Source organism: Triturus cristatus, chromosome 11 (assembly GCF_964204655.1).
Source record: "Triturus cristatus chromosome 11, aTriCri1.1, whole genome shotgun sequence".
NCBI lineage: Eukaryota > Metazoa > Chordata > Amphibia > Caudata > Salamandridae > Triturus > Triturus cristatus.
In genome coordinates this window covers 649093785-649119711 of record NC_140594.1, presented here as the reverse complement: position 1 = coordinate 649119711, position 25927 = coordinate 649093785, and the positions used below count along the sequence as shown (strand labels likewise).

The 25927-nt window shown below is 46.2% G+C and overlaps 1 protein-coding gene across 4 annotated transcripts in view; it reads right to left on the bottom strand.

The window, feature by feature from the left end:
• Window positions 1-25927, bottom strand: part of FARP2 (FERM, ARH/RhoGEF and pleckstrin domain protein 2) — a 1344877-nt gene that overhangs the window by 643882 nt on the left and 675068 nt on the right. For all 4 annotated transcript variants that reach the window (XR_014970597.1, XM_085634160.1, XM_085634162.1 and 1 more), the window contains exon 13: window positions 4284-4524. Coding sequence is in view for 3 of the 4 variants with exons in the window: in XM_085634160.1 (XP_085490286.1) it covers window positions 4284-4524 (241 nt within the window). In the remaining variant the exon portion in view is untranslated. The remainder of the gene's footprint in view (window positions 1-4283; window positions 4525-25927) is intronic.

Sequence of the window (25927 nt, the reverse complement as noted above, 5' to 3'; positions counted from 1 at the left end):
TAAAATGTATCCCATTTTGAGTATGGAAATCCAACTAGACGCGAATATGAAAGTCTCTGGGCACATAAAGAAAGCATTAAGGAAAGGATGTGATTTAGAGATATCCGAATTGGGAAGCATGGCAAGGAATCACTAAAGACAAATACACAGAATGAAAAGAGAATTTACAACGATTACACAGAATTGAACCAGAATTGATATCAATTACAATTGTGAGAAATCATCAAAATGTTCCACAATGGATCAAGTAAGTGAACAAGATCCTAACACGAAGAAGCGCAGATCAAGCCCACGGGTTGGCTGTGTCCGAGATCTGCTGCATGCTAGGTACGGAGGTAGAAGCAGGATGACAGCTTGCACTTAGTACATGGGACGCCTGCCACTCTAGAGGCATGCTAGAACTCTACAGAGTGGGCATTAGAGAACTGCTGGCACTCTGTACAGATGAAGTGTCAGAGCCTCCTTACTGTCCTATGGAGGTACCAATAAAGACCTGCTTCCAGTGCGTATAGAGGAGGCCCTAGAGGCCTGCTTGCACTTGGGGTGATAACTGCCTACTTACAGTCTGCACAGAGGACAAGATAGAATGCTGCTTAGACTGAGTGTAGAGAGAGCGGGAAAGACCTGCTTCCGTTCAGTACAGAGAGAGCGCTAGAGGCCTGCCCACCCAAGAATTGACACATTGCTGGACGCTTGCAAACACTTTAAGAATAGAGGGAGCAAGTGAACACTAAGCTGACAGTGAAGTGGTGCAGTAGATTTCTCAGTCATTTGTAGTGAAGTCACCTTTTGGCACAGCAAGTCGCATGAAAGTTTGTGCTGCACAACACAGCTTGGGAAATATGCAGTGGCTAAAGTAAGAGCCCAAATAATTAATAAAACACTTTGTAAGCTTGTACCGATACATGAGGAAATTATTAAACCTCTGTGAATGATAAACAGATTCAAACAGATTAACTAAAGTGCAAAAACGATCATGTCATTGGCCACAGGAGAACAATGTGTAAAAAATCACCTATCAACTATAACATAAAGAGGCACACCAGAAATCTCCCTCAAAATCTACAAATTCACTAATTTAAGGAAGAAAGTCTGAAGCACTATACAGGTGCTCGGTAAACTATTGGCAGTAAGTGAACATAACTGATCTTTTTGATCCCAAGAGCTGTGGATTTTGTTTGGTCACTGCTTCAAAAGTTTGTCTTGATGCTGAATAGATACTATACATAGTGAGATGGTGCGTTCCCTGGAAGGCGTGCCTGTCACTGCCAGCCTTTTGCTTATCTACATTAGAAACAAGCTTTGGAAATGCCAATGGGTCTGGATTATGAATACACTGTAAAGCCAGACCTACAAGCCCTTTAAGGCTAATGGCTCTCCTCCTCCGCCTGTGTTGCTGTCCGAGAAAAACACCATAAATTATCTAGTTGTTTAAGACACTTAAATAGCATTGCAATGTTGTGTGTGCCCCTGAGTGTTCAACCTCAGGCAGCTGCACAAATAAACACAATGATCAGAGTTGTGTTGAGGGCAAGCACATTTTAAGTGGAAGCACAGAACTTCTGCTTAATGGAAACATGTCCTCATGGCTCCCAACTTGCGGGCAAAGCCAAAGCTCCTCTCTAGTGATGCTCACATAATTCTCTGGCGACAGCTTAGCTGGCAAGCCAGTCCATAACAACGAGTAAACTAACCAACATTTGTATATTTTTGACAAAATTCTCCTTCATCCATTTTCCCTAACCTCTACCTTCACCCACCCTAAACCAGAAAAACATGTTCTGTTTAAGGGCACCATTGCACATTCTCAGCTCGACCAGTCATCAATTTTCCAGTGATCCAACCAGTTAACTAGAGAATCTGTATGCTCTTGTAGAAGTCCACTGTGCATGCAACGTCTGGGAGGTCGACATTGAACCAGCTGCCACTGCTCTGTGGGTTCTACGTACCAGTGATACCATTCTCTCCAAACCACCACCTATCACTAGGCGCTTGCAAGTTCAGTTATAGCCATAATCTAATATCCCTTTAAAACCAGCTTTACCAAAAATGCAACATGAATTTGTGTGTTTTCCATATAGGCACTATAATTATTGGATAGAATTGAAAATACTTCTAGGATACATTTAGAAAATATGTATTTATATATCACAATTAAATCTGACATTGGACTAATATCTTCTTCTAAACTCAATAGCAAATCACGAGGATGTTAAGTATATGAATTATGATATTCCATCAAACGCACATTTTGAAAACTCTCTAAGCCATCTGGTAGTCTCTTTTAAAAAAATGATAGTTGTTAACAATTGTGCCGACTGACCTGGCATCTTGAGATCTGCTTGGACTCAATTCTTGTGACTTGGTGCACTGTCAATAGTTTACACAGGATGTGAAAAATCATTCTCCACTTATATAAAAGGTAAGGAGAACTACATGCTATCTTCTTAAAATCTTAGAATGGCAAAACAATATTTCTTAACTGTCCTTTGAGGAAAAGTGACCATATTTACACTTGTATTGTTGTTCTGTCCCAACATCTGCTACAGTGCAGCAACTACTATTGTAGGTCAGACTCTGCCTCCAACTAGCATGAAACCTGCTCAAATGCACAATGGAGATTAGAGCAAAAGTAAAGCAAAATGGTAATAGCTAGATGTGTCGTGCAGAGTAGCCTCAATACTGATGATAAGAAGAGAGTAACAAGGAAATGTATTTTAAAGAGAACGAGGGAATTCCTCTTTTGATACTTTCCAGGTATTCAGGGGTATGTATAATGAGCATATCACAGATAGAAACTGAAAAGTCTTTAGAAGAGAATAAGAACATCCTCAACGATTAGCCATACTCAATTCAACTTGACCCGTGCTAGATTTGTTCCTAAAACAAAGAATTATCTGCTCAATCTCAAACTGGCTCAGAATGTCAAAGAACTGATATAATAGGCGAATCATATGCCACTTAATGTGAAGTCAAAATCAAAAGGTAAACATGCCAAACTATTCATCTCACCAGTAAAGAGTAGAAAGGCTTCATAATAAGTGCTAAACCATCTAAGCTTAGGAGAATGCAGTCATTTGTCATTTCACAGACAATGTTGCGTTAATGCCTGTCCATCCTACACAGACCACATTAAATAGAACTGCTTTCTTGTAGGAATCATGCAGAAACCCAACTATATTATAAATACCCCATTCTCTCCTGTGTGTGGCACAATAGGCAGTAACACCCATCCATGTATTTGATATTGTGAGGGCTGCCAAGTAAACCAGTCCGAAATACTTATCCAAGGTCGACCTGAGACTTGTCCTTTTGCTCACCCTGGGCCAAATTCTTCAGGTTGTTCTGAAAGTCAAAACTGAAGCTCTCACCAGACGCCTGGGCAAAGGGATTGCTAAAGAAGAGGTTGACATCCAAAGGTGTTCCGGTTTCTGAGTCCCAGGAGTCGGTGTCGGTGCTGCTGGAGTCTTCAGTGGTGGTGGGAGGATAGCTGAGCTGCTCCAGCTGGTCAATGATATCGGTGAACTGGATAGCAGAGCTTGATTCTGAGCGCACAGAGTATGCTGGGAAGTTGACCATGGAGCTGCCCTCTGAGTGATTGCCTGAGCTTGGAATGTGCAAAGAAGGGACACCATTGAGTGGCAAGTTGTTGAGGGAGCTACTCTCGGAGCGGTTGTTCTTCAAGGAGCTGCTCTCAGAAGGGCTGAGGAGGCAGTGCATTCGACTGGCTTGTGCTTTCACTTCAAACAAGTCGGAGGTATCTGAGGCGTGAGCATTCCCATTGAAATCGCTCCTTTCCAAAAATTCTAAATCACACACCGGATTCATAGGATTTTCATTAGAATAATAATGCCGGGGACTTCCTACCACAGGGCCAGAACTCTGCAGAGGTGCATTTTGGTTTGACATAGGTGCCATCTCCCAAAACTCCCTGTGCAAATCTTGTCCCTCTGGGTTTACATCACTATAGCTATAGGAAAAGGCCTCGGACCCACCACCAAAAAAGGACATTTCAGTAGGATCATCATCTATAAATTCCTCAGTAAGTTGTAACTGAGAAGTTGTAAGTGTGAAAGGCGGCATTCCCTGAGGTTGGTTGCTATAACATTTATTATCTGCATTAGAGGCCACCGATGGAATGTCACCCTCGACCCCATCATCACTCGTCTTTCTACTCATAACTGGAATTTCTACGCTGCTTTTAACTACATCTAAACCATGACTACTCGCTACACTTTGATAAGCAGGGCTGCAGTTTTGTACAGTGCTGCAAGACACGACACCTTGGAATGACTGGATTACAGGCGATCCCGGCAATTCCATCAGCTTCCTGCTAGTTCCCTCTTCTGTTGCTGGAACCAATACACTCCAATCAGTTGGGCTCCTTGAAGTGGGTGATCGAGGGTCCAGCAGATTGAGATCAGGAAAAAGAGGAGGGTCGACAGCCGCTGTGGAAGAGGGCTGCAAGGCCTGGAGGGAGGAGAGGGGCCCAGGCAGTATCACCCCCTCATTAAACGAGAGATTCTGTGAAAAGAAGAAAGAAAAGAGAACTTTTATCAGGGGAATAATTATGTACAGATGCAAGCTCTATGCTCTTGACCGAATGGGATCTTTGAGGACCACAATCATGCCAGGAGCTCAATTTTCTCTGAACATGCACAACATAAGCTAATGAGAAGAACCTGGTCATTGTTAACTTTGTTAATGCATAGAGAGCTTGACCTGCTGCTAATTATTTAAGAATGTTATCCAAATTCTTTTGGAATGTTGAGAATAATTAAGAAGCATATGTCCAATTTAAATTGTTATTTATTCATGCAATGAATGTCTTGTTTTTCATGATTAGTAGATATGCAGTATAATACAATTGATTTTCAGTTCTTGTTTTTCTGTGACTGATATCTTCAGATGTTGTATATAGTCATAAAAGCAGAAATGCATAGGTTACTTACCTCTAACAAAACATATCCTGATTTAGAATGCATCTTCCCACAAGTCTTTGTACTGGAAATATCTACAAGTAATAGATTGGGGTCCCCTCGCACCACCGGGCTTAAGTTGCGCCACTGACATAAGGGACTAGAGCAATCACATTTAGATTTACTAATTTTAGGGCTCAGGCTATCGTTAGAGTTCACGCATGCAGCAACATAAAAAGAATGGAAAGCTGCAGATAACATACACTTCAAATGTCTGTTAAAGGTGGAATGTACAGATTCTTATAGAGCTAGATTAAAATTGTCATTTTTGTGAAAAAGGAAGCCCAATAGTCCAAACGGATTTCAGAGCCATATAGGACTGCTAGATGGACATCTATTTCCAACGAGAATCAGTTTGTATCATCACAGTCGATCTCTAATTTACGTGCACTTTTGACTGTCACACATGGCACTTTTTAAATTTCTGACAACGGATTTATCTGCACAGACTACTTCTGGTACTTTCTATATACCATTGCAATACACTGTCTTCTTGTGGGGGCACTAGTCTTACTACTATTAGAGGACACAATCTTCTTTTAACAAAGGACCTTCTGCGCAACTGCTAGTCTGGATCCTGTTTCTACCTAAAGAGAATAAAAATAATAATACATGGACTGCTGGACTGCCTATACAAAAAAAGTAAATATTATCCTGTAGACAATATAGAACTGAAATTGCATAGTATACTTCAGCTAACTAATACACTTGCAAGCATATGCAACTTGTTGCTACTTAATAATTGTACCATCCTGTAAAGGACCTGGTACTGAATATAAATGGCTGTAATACCTACATGGAAATGTCTAAAGTGATCTTAGCTTCCCAACAAGTTTTGGTCTCTTGCAGGCTGCCCAGTTGGTGCCATTTTTCCCAACAGTTTTTTTCTTTAATCCTTTCTGCCTAGTGTCTTTTGTTTGTTAACCCTTTTATTTACTGCCAAGTCGCCATCCTTCCTCCCCCCCCACCCCCAAACCTTTTTTGACTATTTGGGGTAGTTCGTGCTTAGGACTCCAAATCTTTTTGTCCACATATGGTATCTACACCAAATTTGCGCTCTTTTTTCAAACATCCTGAGAATTCTAAAGGTACCCAGGGTTTGTGAATGTATCTGGAGGGGACTGAGAATTTAGCCAAAATACAGCAATTTTTTGGGGGGTGGAATGGGAAAAAAGTGCTGCAGAAGAATTTTTCTGTTTTTCCCCCTGCAAATGGCATCGATGAAGGGTTTCCAGATTTCAGGAACAGGCAGACTTGTCAGAAAACCAAATTTTTCAACACAGTTTTGGCATTTTACTGGGACATAGTCAATTTTTTCTATTTTTTGTGCTTTTAACCTCCTTCCAGTTAGTGGTATAACTGGGTGTGAAACCAATGGTGAATCCCGGAAAGCTATACATTTCTGAAAAGAAGACAAACTACGGAATTCAGCAAGAATCATTTGTTTAGATCCTTCAAGATTTTCCCTTTAGAAGGTAACAGTTGAAATTAAAAAATATTGAAATTGAGTTGAGAAAAACAGCCACTTGTGCCTACATTTTCACTGTACCTTCTTCTGACTACGGCAGATGTTTGAAAGCAATATATCATTACGTCAGCTGGAGCCTTCCGGTTACTAGGATTTATAGGGCTTGCAGGTCCATCAAGAACCTGAGTTACCCAGAGCCAATAACTGAGCTGCACCCTGCAATGATTTTTCATTGTGTACCAGGTATTGAGTGAAAAACAGGCATAAAGGAAACCTATGTATTTCCAAGTCTGGGTAAGAAAATGTTGGGGGATCCACACAAGCCACACCTCCCCGGACTCCCCAGGGTGTCTAGTTCTCAGAAATTTCTGGGTTTGGTAGGTCTCTCTAGATGGCGGTCGAACCCAAGATGAAAAAGGCAGGTGATCCCCCTTGCAAAATCAGGTAGTTTTGTGATAATTTTGATGTTTCCACAATAAGTTTTGAACCGTTTCCTGTCGCGGGGACTAGGCCTACCCATTCAAGTGAGGTAGTATTTTTATCGGGAGACCAGGGGGGAACGCTGGGTGGTAGGAGATTTGTGCCAGCCCGAAGATCCCACAACTTTCCCAAACAGAAATGAGAGGAAACAATATGCTTTTGTCAATGGATCTTTGGGTAAGTAAACATGGTGGGATCCACACAAAACATTCCACATATTATTCCCTTGGTGACCAGTTTCCAAAAAGATGTGAGGGCAGAAGAGGTTTACTGCAGAGAGAGTATGCCCTGATGGTAAAAAGCAAAAGGGAGCACTAAAACATTACTGCACACCCATCCACTAGTCAATTACAGGTCTTCTTGTTGGATTTGGCACGAGGGTAAGTAAATGGTTGATAAAAACCTTTATTCACCAATGACTTTTAAAAATACAATCCGCAAAACTAATTGTTAATAATCTAAACATTAGATCAAAGGACCACTGACTAACAGCTTGTGAGCTGTAGGGCTGTGTCAACACACCAACCGCTTTACAGTCCATTCATAGGCCTTTCATGGGTCAGACATCGAAAACCATTCAAACTGCCAGCTGCAGGCCCAGCACAATACAACACTTACATTTACATTCAAGGACCCATCACTCATATGCCAACAGCACTAACGCACCTATCTCACCAAGCACCCAAACATCAGACAACTGACAAACACACCTCAAGCAAGTCAATACACTCACTAGCTACCAGCCACCAACACATCACCAGTCCATGCACACCACCAGCCAAGCGCCACTCTACACACACGACCTGCCAAGCAAGAGACAGACTCACATACCACCAGCCAAGCGTCAGTCTACACACAGCACCAGCCAGATGCCAGTTCGCATGCACCGACAGTCAAGCGCAAGTCCACATGCACTGCCAGCCAATCGATAGTCCCCATGCACCTCCAGCCAAATGCCAGTCCACAAGAATAGGCTTCACGCACTACCAGCCAAGCGCCAGTACACGCAGACCAGCAGCTGAACTCCACTTCACACATACACACACACAAACTTTCACTGGAGTCTTGAGGTTTTCTGAGCCCCCTTGGGGGCAGATGGCTCTAAAAATATGGCAGCTCTGCCCCAAGGGGGTGCAGAAAACAGTCACAATATTGCCCCCATAATGGGGAGCGACCCTTGCCCAAGGGGCCACTCTTCGACATATAAATAACGAAAATCCCTGGTGTTCAGTGGCTTTCTGCCCACTTTGGGGGCAGAAAAGCCTAAAAATAAGGCCAATCTGCCCCCGAGAGTGGGGTGGCAGAAAATAGCCAAAATATTGCCCCCATAATGGGGAGCGACCCTTGCTCGAAGGGCCGCTCCCCAACATGTAAATAAGTAAAATCCCTGATGTCTAGTGGCTTTCTGCCTACCTTAGGGGCAGATGGGCCTACAAAAAAGGCCAATTTGCCCCAGGGGGGGTCAGAAAACAGCCAAAATATGTCCCCATAATAAGAAGCGACCCTTGCCCATGGGGCCAGCTTCCCAACAAATCAATTACTTGAATCCTTGTTGTCTAGTGGCATTAGAAGGGCCTCAAAAAAGGCTGATCTGCCCGGGGGGAGGCGGTACAGAAAATGGACAAAACAGTGCCTACATTTATGGTGAGCAACCATTGCCCAAGGGGCTGTTCCGCTACAAAAAATATATTCTGAAAAAAATCGCTAGTGGTCTTGTGGGTGCATTCCTGCTGAACGATTGCAGCCCCACCTACGATTGTCCGGCATTAATGCACTGCGGAGAGACACAGGGGGAAAGGAAAAATAATCTTCCTTTCCCCTTCATGCCTCTTTGCTGTCCCCGTTTGACCCAAGAGAATTATTTTTTACATTTTTCTCCTATGCGCTGGAAACCATTGCTTCCAGCGCATCCACGGCCTGCTGTGATGGTGTGATGAGGGATGTAAGGGGGGTAGTGGAAGCGCTTTCGCTGCCATCCTAAGTGGGGCCGGCAAATTAGCTGCCCACGGTGGGAGCATAAGCCTTAGGGTGATGGTGCCCCCCAACTTTTTGCCTACCTCCTCTACTTTTCTGACCTCGTTTATGCTGGCTTTAGGAGTCTGTGCACTTTACCACTGCTAACCAGTGCTAAAGTGATTGTGCTATCGCCCCTAAACATGGTAACATTGGTTCATCCAAAATTGGGATATTTATTTAACTTATAAGTCCCAAATAAAGTGCTACCCCCTGTACCCAGGACCTGTAAATTAAAAGCTACTTGTGGGCCTGCAGCACTGACAGTGCCAGCTACTAAAGTAGCCCTTTACCATGTCTCAGGCCTGCCACTGCAGAGCCTGTGTGCGCAGTTTTACACTGCCATGTCAAACTGATAAAACAAACCTTCTGCCAGGCCCAAACTTTCCCTTTTTATACATATAAGTCACCCCTAAGGTAAGCCCTGAACAACCCAGATGGCAAGGTGCAATGAATTTAAGAGGCAGGACATGTACGTTTAAATTTTACATGTCCTGGTAGTGAAAAACTCCAAATTTCGTTTTTCACTACTGCAAGGCCTATCTCTCCCACAGGATATCATTGGAATTATCGTATTACATTTTATATGTGCAATTTCTAATTGGGAAGAGATATGACCCCCTCTAGTCTGGTGTCCCTGGAATCCTAATTTAAAATCCGAACTTATGGTGAAGTTGGATTTTAAATTAGTTTGGGAAATGGCACTTTTATAAAGTTGACTTTTTCTTACTGTAGCCATTTGGTGCCTGCTGCATGACTCTGCCCGGGCTGGGTGACAGCTGGACTTTGTGTATTCCCCAAGACAGCCACACACAATGGGAGCTTGAGTGACTTGATGGGCCACCCTTAGTAGGCTGTGTCATGTCCCCACACAGAAGACTGCACACCCCCCTATAGTGAGGGTAGGGAGGATCTATGTGCATTTCAAAGGCATGTCTTTAAAGTCTCCCCCACTTCAAAGGCCCAATTGGGTATAAGTACTGGACCTCTGACACCATCAATGCAGTACACTTCTGGACCTGTGAAGGCTCCACTGCAGCTCTTCACTCAGCAGAGCTGATACATTGTCGCTGCTGGTGCGGCTCACCACCGGCACATCACCGCCACTGCATGGATCGACACAGACGCATCGCTTTGGATGAACCCCACATCTTTGACGTTGACACAGTCAGGATTAAAGCACTTTTGTTCAGCATGCCTCACTGGGTCCCTGTATCCAGCCTGCACCCCATCGTGGTTGACTTTGTCCTGGTGTGACCAGATATCCCAAGTAAGAGCTTATTGCCTCTAAGCGCTATTTTACAGTTTATTCTTTAAAAACTTCATATCTCAAGTTCTACTAATTGTCGTTTTGGTCTTGTTTTATTTCTTAAATTAAGTTCTGTTTTTCTAACCTGGTATGGCATCTTTTTGTGTGTGGTGTTTTCACAGTTTTACTGTTCAAAGTGTTGCACAAATACTTTACACATTGCCTCTAAGTTAAGCCTGACTGCTCTGTGCCAAGCTACCAGAGGGTGAGCACAGGTTAATTTAGGGTTTGCCTGCTTCTTACCCTGACTAGGACTAGGGCCCATACCCCTGTCAACCTACAATCCAATTTCGAACAATAAGAAAGTGAGAGAGTATGTTGGTTTTGATGGAAGCTGGAATTTTGGAGCATATTATTGGCATGTGGGGCACATATAGCAAAACATAAACCCTTTCATACTGGAGGCAAATATTAGTATATGGAGCAACTATGGCACAATGCTGGCGCTGGCATACTGGGAGCAACCATAATAAAACGCTGGCCCCGACGTACTACTGGAGGTAATTTTCCACATGTACATCACCCAGTAAATATGGATAGCACTAATGGTAAAGTTCTGCCAATTACATATTATAGCTAATTATTTACATAAGAAGGACACCAAGGGGGCGTGGCTTAGGAGCCGGAGGGAATGGCCGCCGCTCTGAGGAGCTCCGGGAGAGCGTAGAGCGACGGGCCCCCTCCGGGCTCCCAGCATGGATGTGCGGACTGCAGGACTGCTTTCCCGAGCAGCGGAACCTCGCCTGCACAGATTTGGGGCATTGCGGAGGCGCGGGGTGAGCGTATCTGATGTTTTTTGAGTGGTAGATAACGGCTGCGGCTCACTCCCGAGTCGCGGCGGCCATTTTGCATATTTATCGCTCCCCGCGCTTCCCGCTGAACTCTCTGTCAGAGGTTTTGCATTGAAGTGCCAATCTCCTAATTGCCGGTAAAATACCCCGTTTTTCATCTCCTTCGTACTTTTATGGACTGCTACATATGTTTAAAGCTCTTAGGGACTGAAGCAAAATATTCCCTCAGAGAGTATCACTTATTCTCTTGGACGCCATTTTAAGTCTTCCCATGGAGTTAAGTGCCAAGTCATTCTCCTATACCATGTTCACTGGATTTACATAACAATGTTTATTCTTCTCCTCAGTCATTGAACTTATCCTGGGCATGTATTAGGTGGCTATTTATCTTTCCTCAATATAACTTCAATATTCTTTTGAATGCCATTTACGGACCGGCATACAGGCTCCAGTTTCTTCCTTTGCTCATATTCTTTGATATAATGGCTCACTCCAATTGCAGTAATGCGCAACAAATGAACACTAACTGCATGTCGCTTGAGGATAGCAACCCCTTTAGTGTGTTACAGGACAACATGGATGAAACACTTACCGACTCAGCGGGGATAAAAGGCTCCTCTTCTACCGTCACACGTCCAGGTTCCAAACCTAATTCTAAAATACCTTCCACTTCAGGAAAGCGAGTCAAGGCAAATCCTCCTTCCCCCACTAACTCCCTGTGACCGGCCGACCGCCTAGGGGTCGTGTCACCCCAGGAAAGAAGGGCACTGGAGCTGGTTCTGGAGTAACGAGTTTCTTTATTGGTGTATTGGTTCACATGAAAGGGGGGGGGGATTCATCCGTCAGTCAGTGACACGAGGTCCAGAGTTGGAATTGTCCCTTTTTCCGCCGTATGCGCTGGTCTTCTGAGGTTGTTCGACTGTCGGGGTGTTCTCCACCGCTCCGTTCAGGGATCCCCAAAAGAAGTTAGAAAAAAAAAAGGACAGTGTAAGGGTACTTGTATTTGCAGTACACCAAGGGCCCAAGGAGGGATTGTGAGGGGAAGGGGGGTTCACCACGGTGGCCTGCCTCTACCGTTTAGATTGTGAGAGTGCTCGTGGGGGAGAGCAGGACCTAGTGGACGGGAGTGTATCTGTCCACGGGGTCCCCTAAAGGTCTTGACTAGCCTGGGTAGCCCTGCTCGGCCTCCCGACCCAACCCGCCACATGTCTCCGTACCTGGCGTAGCCACTCCTCTCCAGAGGGGTGGCTGGGCGAGTCGCGGGACCGTTGGCCTCCAGGCACCTCTTCGTTCGCTGGGATGTCGTCCTCCGCTCGTCTCTCGTCTTCTTCAAGGGTTCTCCGTCTTTCTCCTGTCGCGTCTCTCTCCTCCGTCTCTCCTTCCGTGTTTCCCGTCTTCCTTTCGGCTCCTCTCCTTTTTCTGTCAAGGTTGGCGTAGGCGATTGGCTGTGGGTCTACTGCGTCATCCGTGGGGGCGTTCCCGCTGAAGGATTGATACCAGTTAAAGGGACCTGTCTCTATTATGGAATCGTCCGACCTCCACGTGTCTAGGGGCATCTCCAAAGTCCTTCCCTGTGAGGAAGGAAACACACCATGTTGTTCATGTGTCGGGCCCACCAGCTGTTGTCCTCCCCATGGTCCATCCGCTCTTTTTGTGTTGTTTCGGGCGCGCCCCCGTGACACTCCCCCTCTTCCATATCTATGGAACTTCTACTAGAAGAGATTCGCTCGCTAAAACCATACATGGCCGAAACAAATGCACGCCTTCAAAGTCTTGAAGATAATTGGTCTCATACCGAGCAACAAGTTGCGGATCTTGAGAGAAGAATGACCTCAGTGCAGGTAGTCTCGGACCAGGTTCCAGCCATACACAGAGAAATACAGAATCTTAAACAACAAGTTGAAAATTTGGAGAACCGCAACAGGCGCAACAATCTACGAATTTACGGTCTGGCGGATGGTCTCAAGACTCCTGATCCTATACATTTCTTTCAAACCTTTTTGCCAACTCTCCTTGGTCTACCCAGTTCTTCTCCATTGAATATTCAACGGGCTCATCATTTGGGCCCAACTTCTCGCTCATCCAATTTTTCTTCATCGTCAACGAAACCTAGAGGTGTTATCCTTTATTTCCTTGAATACACGGATTTGCTCAAATTTATCCAAGCAACCAAACAGAAGGGGAATCTTACATGCAATGGTTCATATCTCTTTATTGCGCAAGACTATGCTAAAGCCACTGCAGATCGCTGGAAACAGTTTTTGGACATGAGACCTGCTCTTCATACCCTGAATGCACGTTACGGACTTTTCCATCCTTGTCTCTTCAAAGTAACCTACAATAATAAAACTACCAACTAAGAAGATCCTGCACTTCTTCAACATTTCCTGAACTCTTGCAGAAATGATTCTATGGACATTCCGCGTTTAATTATCTTGTTTGTCCCTTCCATATGTACCGTTAATTGATTTTACCGCCTTCTCCTGTTGTATCTGGTTGCGGTATAAGAATTCCTCCTAATGATTCCCTTTCTTTTTATCAGGTGCAGTCCTGTGATCCTCTGTTGTATGACTTTTTCTAATTAATGCCCGGAGATGGTTTCCCCTTTGCTGCGCCCTCTTGGAGCTTTCCGTCCGGTTTGTTACCTTCCCTATGTGGTTCCTCCTTCCCCATCTTCATTGTCTTCTTGTGGTATGTCTTTTTGACATATTTCTTCATCATCATATGTTGTTTGACTTGTTTTATATCCCTGTTCTGTGTTTTCTTCCTCCCTATACTTCTTTCTTTTCCCTTCTTTGCTTTTTTTCCCCTCTTCTTCTTTTTTCCCTTTTCCTCTTCATAATCAGTGATAGTTTTTTAATTTCTCTCTCTATCTTTTTCCCAATCTGGATTTTCTTCTATTTCTCTCATTATCATCCTATTCTCTACCTTTCTTTACGTAATGAACTTAGTTTTTTTTTGTATCTGCATAATAACGTTTCATGTATTTTTTTTTTGAAAATTCTTTTTATTGGCATTTAATAATATGTGCATACATACATCACTTGTCGTGAAAATGGGTACTTTACATTAGCGGGTAAATAGACCAACATCAATATAGAGAGTACGTACGTGTCTTGTTCCGTGTGGAAGTGGTCTGTATGATTACCGAGCATTGCCTGTATAGAAAACTGGGGAGGAGAACCAAACTGGGGGATGCCATGGAGTTCTGAGTGACTAGTTCTAGGCTGTGTCCCAAGTCTGCCATTGCCCGTTCGGCTGTATAGCTGCCAACCATCTAGGGGGGGGTGGGTGTGTGCACAGTCCGGGAAGAGGAGCCGTGGGGTGTATCAGGTGAGTAGAGGGGGGAACTCAGCTGGCCCGGGGGTGCTGCGGGGGGACGCTGGGGGGAATCCCTCGCCGCGAAGACTCGGGTCGCGGGAGACGGTGCGGCGTTGGGGGTATTCATGTCGGCTACCAGTGTTGTTGGGGTCTGGGATTGTCGGAATTGGTGTAGTAGGAGCGCCCACTCTAAAGAGATTGGGGTTTTACGGGTACCCTTAGCCTCCTCCTCTCGTATTGCGTCCTCCGCAGCAGCCCATTTAAGAACCGCCCCCACCCAAGCTGCAAGCGGGGGACCAGTAGGGGACCGCCAGTGCATTGCTATACAGCGTTTAGCCAATAGGTGGGCCAGGAAGACGAAGCGCATCGATACCTTGTGTCGTTTTCTCTGCCCTAGGATACCCAGCGCGCATCCCTCCCAGGTAGTCAAATGGGTCAGCCCAGTGAGGTCTCTGAGTGTTGAGTGGATAGAGGTCCAATAGTTCTGGAAGCCCGGACAGGTCCAGAACATGTGGAAGAAGGCAGCATCATGCGCATGACAACGAGGGCATAGAAATGTAGTGTCGGGATAAAAACGTTGAAGGCGCGCTGGCGTCAAATAGGCCCTATGGAGAATGTGAAACTGTATATTCTTAAAGCGGGCATTCCTGGATACTTTTTTAGGGAATTCGATCGCTCTGTCCCATTCGCTGTCATGAAATGGTCGTCCCGTCTCCTCCTCCCATAAGGCTCGGAGATGCACCAGCAGTGGGGGTGTTAGGTTCCCGATTGATTTATACAACCATGTAATAAGGTGTCGACCCCTTCCCAGTTGTAAGAGTGTGTGTAGGACTGGGTGTGTGGGAGGTTCCCCTTGCGTGAGCTCAGCATATGGCCGAAAGTGGCTGAGGAGTTGGTAGTGAAGCAGGAACTGGCCTGGGGGTAAATCGTATTCCTCCATGAGCTGTCGGTATGGTCTGAGCTGTCCCTCGTCAAATAGCATTTCCGCTTCGACAATGTCCCTCGCCGTCCATTCCCGAAGCATGGCGGGCGTGAAGAATCCGTTATTTCTGGGCCAGCCGACCAGCGGTAATGATGGCGTGTATGGAGGGCAGCGCGGTGCCATGCGATGGATACGTTGCACGCATTTCCGGGCAACGTCCACCTGCAGGGGGTAGGTTCGCGTGGGGCGGGAACCCGGCAGAAGCAGGCGTCGCAATTCGGGCAGAGGCACAAGTCCTGTGGTAGTGCATGTCTCAAGTAGGCATCGCTCCGCCGTCCAATATGAGAGCCATTGGAGCTGCGATGCCAGGAAGTAGGCTTCGAATGAGGGCGCCCCAAGCACCCCCTGCGTCGTGGGCAGTCTTAGTTTGGCCAACGCGATTCTGTGCCGTCCGTGCCCCCATATCAGAGAGCTGAGGAGCGTATCTAAATCTTTGAAAAAGGAGCGGGGGGAATCACTGGGAGATTGATGAAGTAGTACAAAAGCCGCGGGACCAATATCATCTTTGCCAGGGCTACCCGGCCAATCGGGGCCAGCGGTAGACTCCGCCAGAACCCAATGGAGGATCGTATCCCTGCTAGTGCCCTCCGATGATTCCCCTCGAAAATGTCGAGTGGGGAGTGATATAGTCGGATCCCAAGGTATCGGGGACCCTCCGTCGCCCAGTGCAGTTTCCGGTCACCGATCCAGACCTCCCGAGAGGGGGCGTCCGGGTGGAGGGGATAAACCATCGATTTGTCCCAGTTCACCCTCAACCCCGAGGCCTCCGCAAACTCTGACAAGGCGGTCGCAACGGCGGTGAGATCCGCCGTCACATCCCGTATATATAGGGGAAGATCGTCCGCGTACATGGATACACAGTGTGTGACATCCGCTAATGGGATACCCCAGGTCTGCCCATCCCCACGGAGCCGGATGGCCAAGGGTTCTACCGCGAGTGCGAATAAGAGGGGCGAGAGGGGGCACCCCTGTCGCGTGCCCCGGTGTATCGCGAATTCCGGGGAGATATAGCGACCAAGGCGGATCCGGGACGTATGATTGGTGTAGAGTAGGCGAGTATAGGCTATGAGTGTGGGGCCGAGACCCGCTCGTCCCAGAACTGAAAAAAGGAATTGCCATGTGAGGGTGTCGAACGCCTTTTCAAGGTCCAAGACCAGACATGCCGCGTGCGGGAAACGATCCCCGATCTGATCCTGAATGTGAAAGAGGCGCCGAATGTTATGAGAGGTATTCCTCCCTGGGACAAAACCGCATTGTTCCGGGTGTACTAACGGGCATATGATTTGAGTATCTGTCCGCCAAGATTTTTCCCAGGATTTTACAATCAGCTGTGAGCAGCGTGATGGGGCGGTAGGAGGCGAGGAGTTGAGGGTCACGGTCGGGTTTTGGAAATGTCACGATCACCGACGCTCTCATAGAGCCGGGCAGCTCACCAAGTCTAAGCGCCGAGTCTAATACTGCCGATAGATGAGAGGTCAACTGTGGGGCAAAAGTGGCGTAATATTAAAGTGGGAGCCCGTCAAGGCCAGGGGCTTTGCCGCGGGCCAATGCTCGTACCGCACTTGTAATCTCAGTTGTTTTTATCCGTGTGTCCAACCCCTTCCGGTCTGCAGAGGCAATTCGGGGAAGGGGGTCAAGGAAGTGGTCGATGGCCCTAGGATCGAGAGACGTGGGAGCGGTGTAAACTGCCGAGTAATGATGATAAAACGCCTGGAGGATCTCATCCTGAGATTGCACCAGAGTACCCTGGGGGTTTATGATTGCAGTGATAGGCCGAATTTCGGTATCTTGCTTAGCGAGCCATGCCAGGAGTGTGCCCGACCTATCACGTTCCCGATGCATTCGGTTTGCGTAGGCTCGAAAATTGTGACGACGCAAGTCCACGCACGCCACCTGGTATTCTGATTTGGCATGGGCGACCTGAGTTACTGTCGCCACTGATTGATCTGCGGCCTTAGTGGCCGCAGCCAGTTGCTGCTCCGCCCTCTCTAGGGCACGCTCCAGGGTGTGTCGCACCCCGGCTCTGTACCGGATGCATTCTCCCCTGGCCACTACCTTGAAACCATCCCACTCAATCAGGGTTGACGACGCGGTCCCCGCGTTATGTGTAAAGTAGTCTTGGATGCTACGTTGGTGGTCATGTGTAAAGGTCTGGTCTGTGAGACACTCCCGTGACAGCCGCCACGTAGGAACAGGGGGGTGCGGGGGTCGCCACTGAAGGCCGAGGAGGTGCGCATCATGGTCGGAAACGGCCCTACCCAGATAGTCCAAGTGACATATCTGCGGAAGAAGCGCCGCCGTGCATAAGAATCGGTCAAGCCTAACTCGTAAATTATGAGGGATGGAGTGGAATGAGTAAATGCGGGTCTGGGGATGATGCAGCCTCCATGCGTCCGTGAGGGACCAGTGTGCGGCCCACGCTTTAAAGCGGTCTATTTGTCTATAGGTGGGAGAGTGTGGGAGTGGAGGGTGTGAGCTGTCCAGCACCGGGTCCAGGATACAGTTGTAGTCCCCTCCTAATAGCCAAGGCACCTGTGTGAATTGAGCCAACGAGATTGTGAGTCGGTCCCAGAATTTATCCTGGTCGACATTTGGGGCGTATATACTGCCTAAGAGGACAGCCCTCCCGTCTAAGAGACCCTCTAGCAAGACGTATCTGCCTTCGTCGTCCACCACCCGCCTTAGTTCCCGAAAGGGGATTCCCGGGCGAATCCATATCAGTGCCCCTCTGGCAAACGAGGAGTAGGTCGTGGCGCAGATAAGTCCGCGCCATTTTACTCGCAGTTTTCCGACTTCGGTTGCATTAAGGTGGGTTTCTTGTAAGCAGAGGATAGATGCCTTCTGTCGTTTCGCGTAGGCATATATCGCATAGCGCTTACGTGGGGTATGTAGACCTCGTGTGTTGAGTGTGAGTATATTAATGTCTGCGCTAGTTGTCAATCGTGCCATAGATGGTCGGTTCTGTGTGGGGGCGGGGTGTGATGCCCCTTAGAGAGATCGTATAGTAGACCCTCAGGGACGTGCTGCGTTGGAGGGGGCCAGGCGGACTGGAAGCCTGGGAAAGGGGTGTGTTGTGGTGTGAAACTCCATGGCGAAGTGGGACATAGGCAAACCGGGGTGTGAACAACATATGGGGATGCGGGAAACTGTCCCAATACTGAGGACTCATCGTGTGGGTTACGATGTGTCCAAACTACCTCCCGTAACACTAGAGGGGGAGAACTGCTTTATGTGATAGGGGGTGGCGATGTGCTAGTGCGAGGCCACACGCTGAGTGGGCATGTAGTAGGATCACAGTGTATCAGGAGCTGAGTGACTGACTCTGTGGGTGCAATATCATGGGTGTTAGGTGTGCGTCACATAGAAGGATACCAAGAGTCTGTGTGTCTGAGTTGCCTCAGGATTGAGGAGAGGAGGCCGATCCATCCAATAGTCCATCTGCTGTTTGCGGAGTGGCGCAGGGGGGTGCCGCTCGGTCCGCCCCTGAGACGGTGCTGTCGCTGTCGTTGTCGCCATCGGATGAGAACAGGTGTGGAGGATGATCTATAGAGTCTGAAGGTTGTGTGGTGCGTAGGTCAATCACCGCTTGTAGAACTTCCCGTCTCTCTCGCATAATCTGTTCGAGATCCGGCGAGTCCTGGGTGCCTGGCATTGATCGGGACTCTATGTTACGGAGCTTCTTGGGTCGCTTCCGGGCGTGGAAAGTTTTGAGAGGGGAGCTCCTCTGGGGGCGAGGATCGGATGCCCGTGAGCAGTGTTGATCTGTCCAATCCTGCGCGGCCTCCGCAGTTGTGAAGAAGAGGGAGGATCCTTTATAGATAATCTTGAGGCGGGCCGGGAAGAGCAACGCGTATTGGATCTTATTGTCCCGTAGCCTCCGCTTTACGTCCAGGAAGGAAGATCTCTGTTGCACCGCTCGAGTATAGTCCGGGAAGATCATAATGTGGCTGTTTTCCAGTCGCAGCGGTGCAGCTAGTCGCGCCGCCCGAAGCACCGCATCTCTATCCCGGAAATGCAGGAACTTAGCGAGGAATGGTCGAGGAGACGCGCCCGGCAGGGGCTTTCGGGCCGGCACACGGTGAGCCCATGGAAAAGAATGGGGAGCGGTCTGCAGGCGGGGTAAACGATTTCAGCCACGTGTCCATGTAGGCAATGGGGTCGGCGCCCTCGATTCCCTCCGGTAGCCCCAGTACTCGGATATTGTAGCGTCTTGAGCGGCCCTCCAAATCCTGCGCATGTTCTTCCACCGCAGTTAGACGAGTAAGGACCCCCTGGAGCGTCTGTTGTTGCTCTTTTAATATATGTTGTATTTCCGTAAGTGTCCGCTCCTCCGTACGCACCCGATCCGCCAACTTCCGGTGGTCATCGCGAAGGAGATTTACATCCGTCGCCAGGGTACCAAGGCGTTCTTCCATGGACAGGCGGGATAGTTCAATGGCGGCGAGGACCTTATCCAACTTGTCCGAGATCGATAAGTCTGTGGAGGCCACCGTGCTGGGGGACCACGTCGAGGTCCGAGGCATGTTCTCCGGGGCCGTCTCCGGGATCACCGGATTCTGCGCGGGTTTTGACTTCCCCATGGTCCGGGCGAGTCGGCAGTGTCCGCCGGGTCGTAGTAGCCCCAGCGACGCAAGGAATCCACGGAAGGGCGGAGGTCGCAGCCGCGTCGCCTCCCGGATGGAGTCGCTCAGGGAAGCCGCCGCCCGAGCCGGTCCACCAAGGTCCTCTTCGTGAACCAAGCACAGAGATCGTCCGCACCAGCCACCAGGCACTAGACTCAGGGCGCTCCTAATATCAGTCCACCCCCCACGGGGTCTCCACCGACGGCTGGTGCCACTGGGGATCCTCCATGGCTGCCCCAAGGTCAAGGGGGGGGGAGCGACCTTGCGGCCCCCGTGCAAGCCCAAGTCCCTCCCAGGGCCTACTGTCGAGTCGAGGCCATCCACGTCTCGCGGCAGGTAGGTGGTCAGCAGGTCTGGCAAGGGTACAGCAGTTCCCGCGGGTTACGCCCAGAAGGCCGTCACCCCGGCAGGTCCAAGGAGCAAGGCCTCACCGGCTGTGTTGAGAGGGATGCGATGTCCCGTAGGCGGCCATGTTAGGGTCAGGCAAGCGCTGGTCAGGTCGATTGAGTGTCCCCAGATCCTGCCATCCGCATCCAGATCCAGCTCCCTCTTAGTCCCCTGCAGCGCCAGTCATACGGAGTACCTTGGGTGCATAGGGGCCGCCCAGGGGTCCAACTCCAGGTCTCGGTGGGCTCAGCAGACTTAAAATGGCGGGTGCGTCCAGGCCAGCAATGCCCCTCCGCTCTCCGGTGCTCCGCGTCTTTCTCCGGGGGTCCGCTTCCCGCTCACACCCTCCGGGTGTCAGCGCGATCAGGGCGAGACGCGTTGTCGGTTTCCCCATCTCCTTTCACGGCATCTCCCGTATCACACAGATACGCTCCGCCGCCATCTTGCGGCTCAGGATGCGGCGCTGGCGGCAGTTGCCGGACTATGTCTCGTCCGGAGGGCTAGGGATGCGCCCAGGTGTCCGCCGTCTCCCCCGCTGTGATGCTGCCTCCTTCCGATGCCTTGTTCATCGATCTGCTCCCATTGATACACTCCGTATAGCTGTCGAGAGGCGCCCAGACGCGGAGCCTCAGCAAAGCCGGACCGCCATCGGTGCTCGCTTAGCCACGCCCCATAATAACGTTTCATGTTACTGTTATTTGGTTATATTCCCATTTTACTTTGTATCACTTATTCGATAATGTTTTTAGTATACTCATTGTTTGCATACTAACTGTTCAAATTGATTTTGATTGGTTACTTTTAGAGTAGTTACATGGAATGTTAAAGGATTAAACAATCCTATAAAAAGGCAACGGGTATTATCCCATTTAGCTATGTTGAAGACTGACATAGCACTAATTCAAGAAACACACTTATCTGATGCTGAAACGTCTACATTGAAGCGATGTTGGATAGGTAATGTTTTTTCTTCCCAAGCTTTAGGTAAGAAAAATGGAGTCTCTATTCTATGTCATAAAAAATACCAGGTGTCAGTCTCCCATCAGGAATGTGATTCAGAAGGTCGTTGGTTAATAGTTAGGCTCCTCTTAAATCAAATACCTTTAGTCCTTTTCAATGTCTATGCTCCAGTTACAGTAGATAATGTTTTTTGGACTCATATTTCTGAGAAACTCCTTTTGCTTGAAGATGAGTATATTATTTTTGGTGGCGACTGCAACCAGATCTTTGATCCCATTTTGGACAGACGCTCTTCAGTTAAATTTTCCAACACTAAGATGCATTTCCAATTTACTTCTACCATAAGCTGTAAATTCCCTAGTTGATATTTGGAGACTTTGTAATCCTGACAATCGAGAATACAGCTTTTATTCCCCCTCCCATCACTCAAAATCTCGAATAGATTACCTCTCTTTTAGTAAATCCTTGTCTCAACAGGTTTCCCACTCCGAGATTGGATCCATTTTAATTTCGGATCATGCTCCAATTTCTGTTGATTTTGATTTTTTACCCTTTACTTCTCATCCGAGAAGATGGCGTTTCAACAATTCCATATTATCTGATCCAAAATTCTCAAGCCAATTCTCCTCCTTTGCTTCCAAATTCTTTTCCCTCAACTCTACTCCAGATTCTACTCCTGTTATGATCTGGGACTCCTTTACAGCTGCTGCTAGGGGCTTTATTATAAATTTTGTTTCTCAAAAGAAGAAATCTTTTGAAGCCCAATCTTCCCAATTACTTGCTGAAATCAAACAACTTGAATATACTTATTACCACTCCGACTCGGAATCTTCATTAAAAAATCTTATCGACGCAAAATTCAAATTTAATAAATCTTCCACTGAAGCTGCTTCTTCATATCTTTTAAAGAGCAGTGCACGTTACTATGGAGGTCAAAATAAAATGGGGAAATTACTAGCAAATTATTTGAAAATACGACGTGATTGAACCAAAATTGAGTCGAAATTCTGTGGGTATTTCTTTAATCAAAGATAATGATATTTTAAACAAATTTGTTTCCTTTCCTTTCCTTTCCTTTCCTTTATACACTCCCGAATCCCTACCGTCTTTAACCACCCTCTCTACTTTCTTTCAATCAATTGACCAACCTCCATCTCATAATACCGATTTTATGTCTTTAGAAACAGATATCACTCTCTCCGAAATCACTCAAGCATTCTCTATTCTAAAGAGAGGGAAAGCACCTGGTCCAGACGGATTTACAGTTGAATCTTATGTACATTTTGCTAATCTTCTTCTCCCACGTCTTCTATTACTTTTTAATTCATTTATTACAGCTGGTGCCTCTTCTGGTACCTTTCAAGAAGCTATGATCTGTTTAATACCCAAAGATAAAAACGACCCTTCGCTCTGCAAAAATTACCGTCCAATCTCCTTAGTCAATCTTGATTATAAGATTTTTGCAAAAAGCCTTGCCCTTCAAATTGACCCTATTTTACCTAATCTTATTGGTCCTGAGCAATCAGGATTTGTTAAAGGTCGTTTGACATCCGATAATTCCAGAGTCTTTTTTAATATTCTCAGTAAAACTTCCTCTCTTGATTACCCTATTGCTGCTATAGTGCTGGACGCTGAAAACGCATTTGATAGAATTGGTTGGGATTTCATGTTCCAGGCGCTACATTGGATAGGGTTTCCTCCTAAATTAATATCTCTTATTTCACTATTATATTCCGGTCCTAAAGCTTCCATTTTTGTTAATGGGAAAATTTCTGATTACTTTCCGCCTTTAAGGGGAGTACGTCAGGGATGCCCCCTTTCTCCTCTTTTATTTATAATAGCATTGGAACCCTTTTTAACTAGAATTAGGCAAGATGCTCAAATTACTGATTTTCGACTGGATTCTTCTCAAGTTAAAATGTCTGTTCATGCAGATGATATTCTTTTATATTGTTCTAACCCTTCTACATCCATTCCTGCTTTTATGAAACAAGTTGATATATTTTCTCAATTATCCGGTTATCGTCTCAATTCTGATAAATGTGAAGTTCTTCCTCTTAATGTGCTTTGCCTCAAACAGGATTTCATTTCTACAGGTTTTTCTTGGAACACCTCTAAGATAAAATATCTCGGACTGTGGTTCTCTTCTAATATTCCCGAAACGCTAAAACTCAATTTTGCGCACATAACCAAAACTTTATCTGACTATATTGATCGCTGGCACCCACTTTTTCTCTCCTGGTGGGGACGAATAGATTCTATCAAGATGATGCTTTCTCTCTTAATCTTATATGTTCTTTCCATGATTCCTGTAAATATTCCTTCATTATACTTTAAAAAAATGGATTCTCTTTTAACAAAATTTCTTTGGAAAAATTAATCTCCCAGAATAGCTCTATCCACTCTGAAAGCAGATAAAACCTCAGGCGGTCTAAAATTTGCCGACTTTAAAAAATATCATTATGCCTTCTCTTTAAAACAATCTTCTTGTTTGCTTTCTCTTGATCAGTATATATACCCGCCAATCTGGTTGCCTATAGAGAACTACTTTATGTCACCTTTCAATTTTCAAGAATCTCTTGCTTTTACTAACAATCTTTCTTCTTTTCGAACTCCAATCATCTCTAACACCCGTAAAAGTCTTGCTCCATTGTTACCCTCTACTTATACAGCGTTTTCTTCATTAGATCAACAGCCCATCTGGCACAATGGATTACTACGCATTAAGAACTGTACCATCTACTGGAAATCTTGGAGGAGTAAGGGATTACTTTGGATCTCACAACTAATATGTAACAATATTCCTTTACCCTTTTCGGATCTTCAAGCACTATTTGCTTTACCATCTTCCTGTAAAACTCAATATGATCTTTTATTCCCCACACTCTCCCAGTACCTTCGTTCATTACCATCATTGTCTTCTCCATCCTCCAGCTGCTCCTTGTTATTTCCCTTGCTTTCTACTTCTTCCTCAGCTTCATCTTTTTATAAATCCCTATCTCTTTCATCTGATCGAAGCAAGACAAAAGCTGAATTGGCTTGGGAAAAAGATCTTACGGAATGTTGGACAACTCCTTTTTGGGATAAGATATGGCTTAAAATTCATAAGATCTCCAGAGCTGCCAATACCTCTCAAACCCTTTATTTTGTCTATCAACGTGTTTTATTTACTCCCGCAAAATTAGCCTCCTTCTCTACAAGTTCTACCCCTACTTGTTGGTCCTGCCCTTGCACGAATGCTGATCTCAAACACATGCTATTGGATTGTACTCCTATTCACCATTTCTGGCAATTGGTTTGGACTCGGATTAATAAAATTTTTAACACAAAAATTCCCTTTTTTCCTTCCAACATTTTTCTAGGATCTTTTTCACCTAATTGGCCCCAATCTCCCTCTAATGACAAAATAGTAGACTTGTTATTGGCAATAGCTCTTCACTTAATAACCTCTAATTGGAAACAAGCCGACAAAGTCATTTTTAAAGCTTGGTGGAATGCAGTAGGTTTCCATCACAGACTTGATACAAGTTACATTTCCCCTCTTTCAATGTCCATTAAAAGAGACCTTTTATGGCTTCCTATATCCTCATACCTGACCCATATTGCCTCACATTGTACTCCATTAGTACAAGCTTCAGAGGAGGTTCGGAAACCCCCTTGATATCTGGTTGCCTTAACTTTCTTATGTCAAATACGTTTTACCTCAATTTCTTAATATAATAGTTGTTTCTTATTTTTCAAAATTGCCTTGTACGCATACAGAAATTAATTTCATATGTTATTTTATTTTCCTTTCCAGAATATAGTTGTGTTAACAATATAACAATTATTTGCTCCTTTCCTCCTTCCCTACTCCCCCCCTTTTTCTTTTTAATTCCCTACTTTCTCATCGATTGTTTCTTGATACATTATTTACCTTAATGTATGTACTTTTGTACATGTTATTTCTATTTGTATACTACTGGTTCATGATAAATAAACTTTAAAAAAAAGGGACACCAATAACATTTTAAAAAGGGGAGCACCCCCTTGGTTTTGTCTGGTTCTATAAGCATGGCACAACATGAAAGTACTTGAAAATGTAATGAGGGCTCTTTCCGGGGCCTTTTTTCTGTTTAGTACATTTATGTGAAAATTGCACTTAAAAATGCACTATTAAACCCAATTCACAAAACAAAATTGGAATGAGGCCACCTGCTGTCTTCAAGGCTATTCTAACTCAAGTTCCAGGTGCTCCTTATTTAACGGATTACAGGAGTCTTGGAGTGCATCTTCCGAGAGAGGATGCTAGGTAAAGTAGAAGCATGATGGGATCAAGGCCTGAGAAATTAAACCACGTGTATTGACTGTGACCATTAGAGCACCAGAGCCAATGACTGTACCGGGGACTTCAGTGTAAACTTATGTTCCTCCAGAATCCAGTGTGTAAGGCTAGATGGTGGTGTCACATACTCAGAGATACCTCCCAATACGACGTCCCCTGGTGGGTCAACTAATGAGGATGGTTCTGATTTTGCAACCTGTCCCTGGGTGCTGAAGCTGAGCAAAAGTAGGGTGGGATATAGTGTACTTCACCAATACAAGTACAGAAGTATCAATCTTGGGAAGGTAAGTC